The following is a 12205-nucleotide window of genomic DNA, read 5'->3' on the forward strand; positions in this document are numbered from 1 at the left end:
ATTAGAAACAATATTGCAATCTAGTGGAGGGGATGGTGGAGACTAATGTCACCCTTAAGGATATAAAAAATGCAAGGAAAATGGTTATTATCATATCTATTTAATTTGCAAGGCTTGCTTCTGCAGAAACTGGATGGATCTTAAAGAATGACTGTAGAACACTGTGAGCTCAACCAGGTAATAGCCTGATTGCAGCTTCTACAACCAGGTACTGACACATGCCAGGTATTAAGTACATGTTATGTACCTATTGATTTGGCAAATGCATTCTGTCCCGTAACAAGTAGGAAAGAGGATAAGAAAAAGTTCCCATTTATGCGAATGGAAAATATTCATTTACAGTTTTCCCTTGGACTATTAACTCTCATCTTCTGCATACTATAGTCTGAAGAGATCTGAATTTTCATGTATCTCTCAAAACAACACATTGATCCATTACATTGGTGACATCATGCTGATAGGGCGTGATAGACAAGAAGTGGCCATATGTCGGACACCCTGTAAGACATATGTATTCCAGCCAGGTGTGGTGGCTCATGCCTGTAATCCCAGCACTTTGGGAGGCCGAGGCAGGTGGATCACCTGAGGTCGGGAATTCAAGACCAGCCTGACCAACATGGAAAAACCCCATCTCTACTAAAAATACAAAATTAGCCGGGCATGGTGGCACATGCCTGTAATCCCAGCTACACGGGAGGCTGAGGCAGGAGAATTGCTTCAACCCAGGAGGTGGAGGTTGCGGTGAGCTGAGATTGCGCCATTGCACTCCAACCTGGATGACAAGAGTGAGACTCCATCTCAAAAAAAAAAAAAGAAAAGAAAAGAAAAGAAAAAGACAAAGAAAAAACATACGTATTCCATGAGGTGGGAGATAAATCTTATAACTATTTATGGACTTGTCATTTCAGGAAAGGTTTTATGAGTCCAGTTGTCAGGGGCATACAGCAATATCTCCTTCAAAGTGAAAAACAAATTAACATAATGTATTAGCACAAGGATAAGAAAATAAACCATTGGAACAGAACAGAAATTCCAAAAGCAGACCACACATGTATGGATCCAAAATGGCACTGCAAAGCAAAGGGAAACTGATGATCGTGATGTTTAATTTTATGTATCAACTTGACTGGCCCATGAGGTCCCCAGACATTTGATCAATCATTACCCTGGGTATTTGTGTGAGGGCATTTTTGGATGAGATTTACATTGAAATCAATAAACTGAGTAAAGCAGAGTGCCCTCTCTAATGTGGTGGGCTTCGTTCAATTAGTTGAAGGTCTGAATAGAACAAAAAGCCTGACCCTCCTGCCTGTAAGAGGGAATTCCTCTTGCCTGATTGCCCTCACACTGAGACATAGGTTTTTCTCCTGCCTTTGAACTTAAACTGAAACATCATCTCTTCCTGGGCCTTAAGCCTGCCCATTCTCAGGTCTTTGAACTCAAACTGGGACTACACTAGCAGCTCTCCTGGGTCTCCAGCTTGCCAGCTCACCCTGCAGATCTTGAAACTTGTCAGCCTTCATAATTAAATGAGCCAATTCTCTAATTTCTTGTTTTTTATACACACACCATTGGTTCTGTGTCTCTGGGGAATCCTGACTTATACAGCGGTCTTACCAATGAGTTGCCAAGGTCCATTGGGTATTCATGTGGCAAAAAATAAATCTTGAACCCTTCTTCACACCAAACATAAAAATCAACTCCAGATGGATTGTAATTTAAATATTAATGCTAAAACAATAAAGCTTCTACAAGTTAACATAGGAGGATATCTTTATTGCCTTAGGATAGGGGAAGATTTCTCATTAGATCATGAAAGGGCTAACTCTATATAAAAGATTGAAGCATGTGACTCTATTAAAAGGAGTAACAATTGTGAATATCCATTAAAGCATTCTGCTCTATCAAAGGAGGCTGTGACCACTCATTTCCGAGAAATATCTGTCATATGAAAACATAATCACATGATTATGCATAATCCTAAGTATAATCCGTGGGTGCTTCCAACTCCTGGTCACCCGTCTGGAGATACAACTTCCCCATAAGCACCTCAATCAACAAGTGAACCACTTGTTTGTGTACCCTAAAACTTTCAAGTAACCATAGGCAACCCTGGGCTGAGAACTCACATGACACCACCATAGTTAAAATGTCTTGCATCAGCACCTCCAATGTTCCCATGGTCCAGGGCTGCCTATAAAATGTGAGACGACAGCTCATACCCCAGAAGGAGGCCAGGAGTTGTGAGTTTCCAAGCCCCAGCTCACTCTGACCACTTCTCTGCCCACCCAGCATCATGAAGGGCCTTGCAGCTGCCCTCCTTGTCCTCCTCTGCACCATGGCCCTCTGCTCCTGTGCACAAGGTGAGTCTGTCATCCATGTGCTTTGATGGCTCCCTGGGCAGAAGTCAGGCGACATCTTCCAAGTGCTGTGGCCTGAAAACCCTCGTGTGAAATTAGGGATCCTCAAATGGGGTTTCAAAGTGACATCACTGTTTTCTTCAAGAAGGTTGAAAAGCAGTCTATTGATCTGGGCAGCCGGATGGGAGTCAGAGAAGTTTTATCCTACTGAGATAAATGAGATGGTTGAAGTCTAATTCATTGGGTTATTAGCATGAGGTAGAATCTAGGTCTATTTAGTTCTTACTGGTGCTGGTAAGTTTTACAATGACCTCAGCAGTCTCCTAGAGTTAAATCCCTTGAGTAATATAAAAGATGTCTATACTTTTCTCAGCTATCTTATGATTTAATCTATTAGAAAAAAAATTCCCCAAGGAGAGTTAGGAGAAGGGAATAGACTATTCAGAGAGCTTGATTCCCTGTAGCGTAAAATAAAGACTAAAATGGAGAGACAAGACTAGGCAAATTAAGAAGAAACAAAAAGCCAGATTATTTCCAGCTTTCTTTTCCCACAGGCTTCAACTCTGAGCTATGCTGTCTCCTTTTGCTCCTTTGTGACCCTCCTGGGCTTCTTCTCCTGAGCAACTCCTGTTGTCCTTGTTCCCTCAGATAAGATTCATACCCCACACATCTGCTGCTTCTCCTACACCTCCCAGTAGATGCACTGCAAATTTTTGGTTGCCTATTATAAAACCAGTGGTGAGCAGTCTTCAAATTAAAATCCTATGATATATTTTAGTTACTTTATACAGTCAATATTCATTTAGTTTTCATCACATATTTGCTCTTCCTGTTCTCTTAAATTCTTCTGCATCTCTGAGCTCCATCTGCAATCACTTTTCTTCTGCCTAAAGGAATCCTCTCAGTATTTTTATTACTGTGGGTCTTCTGATAGTGAAGTCTCCATTTTTTGCTTGCTTGGAAATGTCTTCATTTTACCTTCACACTGTTTATGAAAGTCCATAGTAGCTCCCACCTCCTACTTGTGGTTACGTGCTCCTTGTCCCTTGTCCCGTGGGTTGTCTCCTCCATATGCCCTATTTGCAGACAGAAGGACTGGTGCTGACATTATGCCAGGGCAAGAGCACTGGCTGCTGGAGTCAGCAAATTTGCAGAGGATATGGAGAAACATAAGAGAGGCAGGAGGCAATGGGGTGCCTTAACCGTGAGGGAACCGGCATCCAGAACCTGAGAAAAACCAAGTAAACTTCTTCCACTCTTGAAAAGGGACCAGCAAGAAGTTGATGAAGACCTCACTGCTCAGGACTGTGAAGTAGGGCACAAAAGGAACTAAGGAAGTCAGGCATTTATCCTTGACTTTGACTGTTTCTTTTAAATCTCTGCCTCTGTCTTACTCTCACTCCCTTGCTCCCTCTTCAGGGAGTATAGCTCTTGGAACGGCTGGCCTTTGTTCCATCTCTTTTGGGTAGGAACTTCGTTCAGTCTACAGAGACTTTTACTAGGAAGAGACCATCTTCTCTAAATAGCTCTAGGAGTAGAGCTTCTCGGGAGAACTGAGGGAACTCTGCCACTTCCTCACCCTAGGAACCAACTAGACCCAGAGCTTGCATCTTGTGAATGACTGAGTTAGGCCTCAGTTTTCCCAACTAAAAATGGGTCCTAGCCCTCTCCTGCCTTTCAGATCTAGGTTAGATATCTAAGTCCTCGGAAAATAGCCCAGAACACTTTGAAACCTTTTGTGAAGTTCTTTGATTTTACTTAGAGAATCTTAATCCACAAGAATTAAGTGATACGGCTTAAATGTCTGTCCAGAGCATAGGGAAACAACTCTAAAATGAAGAAAGGAGAAGGGTCAAGAGAGTCTCATGGGACAGATGAGACTTGTGAGCTGAGGGCCATGGAGAGGAGATGGAGGGCACCAAAGAAGACCTGTTCAGTGTTGGGCAGGCAGAGGAGTGTAGGCAATGCCAAAACAGGACTGGGCACTCACTGCCGCCTACATCCTTCTGGGGACCAAGCCATGACCCCAACCCTTTACAGGCAACTCTAAACCATGAGGAGCTGGAGACTAGGGATGACCAGAGGGGAAGATGTTAAGTGCATGGTGTCATGCTCTGAGTTGTACATGTTGGGGTACCTTGGGTCCCCCGGGGGTTCAGGATGTATGAGAGCAACTCAGCTGCTCACTTGTTGGGGCTGAATGTGCAGAAATGTTTTTGACAGTGAGAGAAGGTGCGATGTTAGTGTTGAAGTCATACACACATGGAGAGATCTTCAGATTAACACTTCCCCCACAGAGCAGATCTCTAATGCTGTGCGGCAGCTACTCTGACCACATGGTGTGATGTAAATGGTGATGCCACAGCGTTCTGGGCAGCACAAGTCACACTTAAACCACACCCTGGGTGAAAAGGATCATTACATCGTGTTAATCAGAGTGCTTCTAAGAAATGCTTAACTCATGAGCAGGAAGTCAAGAATTGGTGTCACCAAGAAGCCAAGCTTAGCTGGTACCTTCTATCAAGAACAGATCTATTTGTGAATGGCACCATGGTCATTTCCTCCTATGGAACAGACCTTTCTAGTGTTGTGTTTCCATTGCACAGAAGTGACATGTAAGATGATACCCCAGAATCTTAAGTAGTTCGAGTTGTGTTTGATCCAGACCCAAATGAACAGAATGGAATAGGGAAAGTCTGGACTACAGGAATGACAAGAATGATGGGGCCAGGCTTTTAACCGCTGTTTGATTCATTGAACATTCTTAGGTCCCTACAATATGCCATCATTGGGTTTGACACTGGGTAACAGACATGAATATGCATTACATATGGGGTGTCTATATAGATCAGGAGCCTTAGATGCCCTTATTTTTTCACCCAGGAAGCCTACAGCTAGGAAAATATCCTACAGAAATAACTTCACTTACGGAGAAAGTTTTTTGCATGCAGATATTTGGCACAATTTATAACAATGAAAAATTGGCCAGGTGTGGTGGCTTACACCTGTAATCCTAGCACTTTGGGAGGCTGAGGCAAGCAGATCACCTGAGGTCAGGAGTTCAAGACCAGCCTGGCCAACATGGTGAAACCCCATCTTTACTAAAAATACAAAAATTAGCTGGGCGTGGTGGTGCATGCCTTAGTTCCAGCTACTCAGGAGGCTGAGGTAGGAGAATCGCTTGAACCTGGGAGGTGGGGGTTGCACTGAGCTGGGATCACACCACTGTACTCCATCCTGGGCAACAGAGTGAGACTCCATCTAAAAAAAAAAAGGAAAAATTAAAACCAACCCACATATGTTACAGTAGTGCATGATAATATTAATGTACTAGGCTTCAGTAAATTAGGCAGTTCTTAAAAATACTGGAATGATTTGGAAAAGTCTTTTAATGTTAAGCACAGTCATATGCTGCATAACAATGCTTTGGTCAATGACAAACTGCATATATTATACAGCGGTGGTCCCATAAGATTATAATTCTGTATTTGTACTATACCTTTTCTATGTTTAGGTAGGTTTAGATATGCGAATACTTAACATTGCATTACAGTTGCCTACAGTATTCAGTACAGTGGCATGCTGTACAACTTTGTAGCCTAGGAGATACAGGCTGTACCATACAGCGAAGGTGTACGGTAGACTACACCATCTAGGTTTATGTAAGTCTATGATATTCCCACAATAACAAAACGGACTAATGACAAGTTCCTCAGATATATTTTTGTCATTAAGTGATACATGGCTGTATAAATAAAAAAATACAAAATTAAAACCTGTATCATGACAACAGTAATGTCTTCCCCCACCAGACACAGTAAGAAGAAGGAAAAAAGCAAATGAGCAAACAGTACTATCATAAGCCTAGAAAAAAAAACTGCACTGGAAAGAAATATACCAAACTGTTAAAAAAAAAAAAAAGTGGCTAGGTTTGGGTACTAGAATTTTTCCTACCTTCAATGAAATTTTTTTTTCAGATTTTGCGTCAGAATGCACATATGCCACAATAGGGAATGTAGTAAAAAACTCTCACAGTCCTGCCTCCGTTTGCCTGCCACCTACCCAGCTTTGAGATCTTAAATGAGTTTTTATTCTTTTCTGTATTTTGTGTGTTTTCAAAATTAGCTTTACTACTTTTCGGTGTAATCTATAGTTCACATGACAAATCATATAAAAAGCTATTTGAACTAAAAACACTAGTAACATTGCTCTTCCTGTACTCCTATGAGACCCCCTCGTATGTTTGTGGATGAGACATTATGAGGATGTGATGACTGAGAAAGCAGCAGCCATTTTGTAACCACGAGGTGACAAGCTCAAATAAGAAAAGCCAACAAAATGGTGGGGGAAGGGGAGATGTTTTAAGAAGCCTGAGTTCTTGATAACACAATTGAGCTGTTAAACAAACTTGGGGAGGACCACCCATTAAATTTATGTATTTATCTATTTATTTATTTGAGACAAGGTCTCACTCAGGTCTCACTCCAGCCCAGGCTGGAGTGCAGTGGCATAATCAGAGCTCACTGTAGGCTTGACTTCCTGGGCTGAAGCAATCCTCCTGCCTCAGCCTCCGAAGTAGCTGAAACTACAGGCATGCCCAGCTACTTAAAAATATATATATAGAGAGAGACAGGGTCTCACTATGTTGCCCAGGTTGGTCTCACACTCTCGGGTTCAAGCAATCCTCCCACCTTGGCCTCTCCAAGTGCTGGGATTACAGGCATGAGCCACCATGCTGGGCTCTGATTTATTTACTTTTTCAGTTTTATGGACTAATTATTATTACGAGAGGTGAATATGCCATAATTTATTTAATTGTACATCATCTTTTAATTGTTACAGATAAGCTGTGACAAACACTTTGTTCATCTTTATGTTTATATCCATAGGATAGATCCCTGGCAGAACACCTTGCTGATCAAAGGGTAACAACTCTTTAAGGCTCATCATTCATACTAGCCCCCAGTTAACCCAGCTAACCCAGGGACTGGCATATTGTAGCGGTTCAATGAGCCAGTGTCTGAAAGGCCAACCTCAACCTCGCCCCTCCTGTAGCACTTCCCCAGTTCTGCTGTCTCCGTCCAGGGCATGGTTTTCTGTTGGGTTGTGCTTCTTACGATTCTCTGGCACTATCGTCCATGGCACATCTATGCTGTCAGAACATCTGGGGAGGCCATCAGAAGGTTCCGCTCCATGGGAGAAAGACTTTATCTACAGATCTGCCCTTGTGAGAAGGTACCAGCTAACCCAGTCTCAGGGTGACACCAGCATCTCACCTCCTCTCACTGTGGAAACCATTTCCCCACCAAGGGAGGAACTAAAGCATTCTTGCAAATAGCCTGAAGCTTTGTGGTGAGCTGAAGCTCTCCTGGTTTGTGCAATGCACAGCATGACACCAATATCATGATTAAAAATTTTCCCCTTCAGAGAGGATCAGGAAAAAAACTAATGGATACTAGGCTTAATATCTGGGTGGTGAAATCATCTGTATAACAAACTCCCATGACATGAGTTTACCTATGTAACAAGCCTGCACATGTACCCCAAACTTAAAAGTTTAAAAAAATGAAAAAAGAAACAAAATTCCTCCTCAGTCCCCCCAAGTTTATATCTTCTAATAACCCAAGGCTGCCTGGAAAGAGAAGAGATGACTGAGACCCCAGGAGGAGGCAGCGGCTACAAGTCCTGAGTTCAGCTCTTCCCGGCTGCCACGGGAGCTTACACTCTGCCCAGCATCCTGGGGGCCCCCCCCAGTTGCCCTTGCTGTCCTTTTCTTCACTGAGGCCCTCTGCCCCCAGGCCCGCTGTCCCTTGTGTGAATTTATCTTTTGCTCTTGTGCCCCCACCGTCTGGCCATGGCTTGGACCCCACTGCCCAAGTCTATCCCTGAGACCTCCAAGTACAGAACATCAGAGGGATTTCAGGGACTATTTCCCGAGGATTTTTCTTCCTAAGAGGTTTCAGCAACTCTATTCTCCATCTCTGGGAGACAGAGGGACAGTGAGTCCCGTTCTATGGATGAGAAAATGGAGGCCCGTGGGGATTCTGACAAGAGGTAGGATCTGGGTCCAATTGGTTCTCAGTGGTGTGGCCTTGGCTCTCCTTATGAATTCAGATGGAACTCCTCAAGGAGAGATGGGATGGGAAATAGTTTGTTCAGAAAACCAAATTTCCAGTAAAGAGACATAGAGACCCAGAACCAAGACAGACAGAGAATGAGAAATACCAAGAGAAAGATGCAGAAATTAAAATGTCAGGGCAAAGAAGAAATGCCAGCTTCCTTCTGGATCTCTTTGTCCCCATATCCCCACCCCAAGCAGTGATGTCTCCCAGTTCTTCCTGACTCTCAAGGAAAGCGACCAGGAGCAGCTGGCTTGCCTTGTGAACAGTGACTCGGGATCTTTCTGTCCTGTCTCTTGCAGTTGGTACCAACAAAGAGTTCTGCTGCCTCGTCTATACCTCCTGGCAGATTCCACAGAAGTTCATAGTTGACTATTCTGAAACCAGCCCCCAGTGCCCCCAGCCAGGTGTCATGTAAGTGCCAGTGCTCCTGCCCACCCCTCAGGAGGGAGGTTGGGAGGTTTGGGGTGAGGTCCCCTTAGAGTGATCATCTCTCTAAGGCCCATCAAGGTGAAGGACTCCAGGGGAGGCCCCTGCAGTGTTTTCTGACCTGGCCTGGGGCCTGCAGAGTCCTGAAGGGCCTGCCCCTGGGCAGAGGAAAGAGAGCAGACATGACAACAGGAAGTTTGCTTCCTGAGGAACCCCATCTGAGACACTTGGGGAAGGCCTGTGAACCCCGAAGTTAAGGGGAAATTTTACGGGCATGAGGACAGGCTCTGAGATGCCTGGGACAGAGAAGGACGCAGGGGCCACAGGATTCCCCTGATGAGTTCGTCAGTTCTTAACTCTTCCTCCCTTCTCCACAGCCTCCTAACCAAGAGAGGCCGGCAGATCTGTGCTGACCCCAATAAGAAGTGGGTCCAGAAATACATCAGCGACCTGGAGCTGAATGCCTGAGGGGTCTGGAAGCTGTGAAGACCCAGTGACCTTGGTGGGCCCAGGAGGGAGCAGGAGCCTGAGCCAGGGCAATGACCCTGCCACCCTGGAGGCCACCTCTTCTAAGAGTCCCATCTGCTATGCCCAGCCACATTAACTAACTTTAATCTGAGTTTATGCATCATATTTCATTTTGAAATTGATTTCTATTGTTGAACTGCATTACGAAATTAGTATTTTCTCTGACACCTCATGACATTGTCTTTATCACCCTTTCCCCTTTTCCCTTCAACTCTTCGCACATTCAATGCATGGATCAATCAGTGTGATTAGCTTTCTCAGCAGACATTGTGCCATATGTATCAAATGACAAATCTTTATTGAATGGTTTTGCTCAGCACCACCTTTTAATATATTGGCAGTACTTATATAAAAGGTAAACCAGCATTCTCATTGTGACGACTCTGTTGATTTTGTTTCACTAATCGGAATCACAGATTGAAAGGAATTCTGGGGGAGGAGTAGGGAAATATGAAAAGAGGCAGAAACAGCAAGATAGGGACCGAGTACTTCTACTGTCATACCAGACGTTTCTGTGGAGATACTTTCCTGAAAAGTTGAAACAGACACCATTATTTTATAAACCATATTGTAAGTGAAATGTGATAGAAAAATTTTCCACTTAAATGAGTATCAAGATGACACTGCAATGCATATTTATGGGCACGAGCTCATTTTCATAAACGAAGTTTCCTCAGAATGATGGCTAACATCTGTTGAGGCCTTACCAAGTGCCGGGTTTTGGGCTAAGTACTTATATTAGTAAAAGTCTAGCAAATACTGCCCACAGTCTAGCAAGGACTCCTTACCTGGAAGTTGCTGAAAGCCTTGGTCATGTTATCTTCGTTCTCCACTCTGCTTTTGGGGAGGATGTTTTCCATGACTATCTGAGATGAGGCTTGGGGCTAGGTGGCCAGAGTTAGCAAATAAAAATAAAGAATGGATACTATTTTAGTGTAAGTATATCCCATGCGATATTTGGGACCTACTGGTACCAAAAATGATTTGTTCTTTATCTGAAACTCGAATTTAACAGGGTATCCTAAATTGTATCTGGCAACCCTCCGAAGAAGGAATACCGCTTATAGAGGTGTCTGTTTCCTGTTGGAGATGTCTGTTGATTGGCTTAAATGTAGAACAGGGCTTCTCAACCTTGAATTCACATTAGAATCACTTAGGAGAGCTTTTAAAAATTCCAATGCCAGGGCCTCACCTCCAAAGTTATGAATTTAATTGGACTGATGTGGGGCCTGGCATCAGTAATTTAAAAACTCCCCAAGGGATCTTAATGCACAGACAAGTTTGAGAACCACTGTTGGTGTGCGGTCATTGGTTGTTTTTAACCAGCATTAAGGTTTCAGAGGCAATGCAACTCCTTTCTAATTTTTGAAGGCATCTGATCTAGTTATTTTTGGTTCATTCCATTGGATGGTTAATCATAAGCAGAAAATCTATCAGATACAGTTATTTCTAGAACTGGGTTTTTAACACGTCTCCTCCAGCACAGCACTGGGAGCTCTGTGGTCATCCCTTCCACCGCCCATCGACTCCCCATTGTATTGACTCCACATTGCCCCCTGCTGGTGAAACAAGTGCGAAGGTCACCCTCTTCAGCCCCCTGCCTCTGATGAATACAGCTGCACCTTCACAAAGAGCACAGTTGTTCATTTTGATGGTTAATGTTATGCGTCAATTGGACTAAGCTAAGAGATACCCAGATAGCTGATAAACATCATTTCTGAATGTGTCTGTGTGGTGTTCCAGAAGTGATTAGCATCAGAAGACTAAAGAAGATCTGCCCTCACCAATGCAGGCAGGCATCATCCAATTCACTGAGGTCCCAAATAGAACAAAAAGGCCGAGGAAGGGTGACTTTGCTGTCTGCATTTGAGCTGGGACAGCCATCTTCTCCTGCCCTCTGACATCCATGCTTCCGCTTCTTGAGCCTTCAGACTCAGACAGGGTCTTATACCATCACCTCCCCTTCTTGACCCCTTCTCAGGTCTGTGAACTTGGACCAGGACTGACAACTTCAGCCGCCCTGGTTCTCAGGCCTTCGGACCAAATCACACCTCTGGCTTTCCTGGTTCTCCAGCTTGCAGATGGCAGGACTCCTTGGCTTCCATAATTGTGGGAGCCAATCCCCCTAATAAATATTTCGGTATTTATATCTGTATCAACATTGGCATCCAATCTATATCTATAGCAAGAAATAGCCTATTGTTTCTGTTTTTTTGGATAACTAATACATTCATTTTATCATCAAGATAAATATTTACAAGATGGGATCTGAGAAGGAGGTGGATTGGGCTGCTTCGGGACCTGCTTTCCTGCCCTGCCTAATCTCTCACCTCCTCATTTTTGCTTATATTAACATTAGCTTGGAGTGGAAAATTCTGCTCGTCTAGTCCTGCAAGCTCCAGATCACAGGATTCTTAATTAGCTTGGTTTTCAGGCAGCAAGCAGAAAGTACATTTCTTTAAAAAACTACTTTTTTTCCCCTTCTCTGCTATCAGATGAACCAGTTTCAAAGTAAATTTCTTTCTTAATGGGCCTTACTAAGACTGATGCAAGAAATAGTCTCCAATACCCTGAATTTTCCTTTTTCATAAAACTTTGGCTCGAAGATGGCCTTAGATTATATAACAGGCCATGGGGGTAACTAGCAATTTTGGTAACTACAGGTATCCCCACTGACTTTGACCTTAGCTACTGCCTTCAGCCAGTTCCACGTTTGGGGACCTATACTTACAACATTGCAGTCTATGTTAGTTAGGGACGGTTTAAGTC

General features: G+C 43.6%; 1 protein-coding gene across 1 annotated transcript; it reads left to right on the forward strand.

Annotated features, from left to right (window-relative positions):
• The first annotated feature begins 2225 nt into the window (after positions 1-2225).
• On the forward strand, positions 2226-10364 carry CCL18 (C-C motif chemokine ligand 18). Its single transcript, XM_032163041.2, has 3 exons — positions 2226-2363; positions 8782-8893; positions 9286-10364. Exons 1-3 carry the CDS (start codon positions 2297-2299, stop codon positions 9374-9376), a joined length of 270 nt encoding a protein of 89 aa, XP_032018932.1. The 5' UTR covers positions 2226-2296; the 3' UTR covers positions 9377-10364.
• Positions 10365-12205: the final 1841 nt, after the last annotated feature.

This window comes from Hylobates moloch, unplaced genomic scaffold (genome assembly GCF_009828535.3).
Source record: "Hylobates moloch isolate HMO894 unplaced genomic scaffold, HMol_V3 SCAFFOLD_10, whole genome shotgun sequence".
NCBI classification, from domain to species: domain Eukaryota; kingdom Metazoa; phylum Chordata; class Mammalia; order Primates; family Hylobatidae; genus Hylobates; species Hylobates moloch.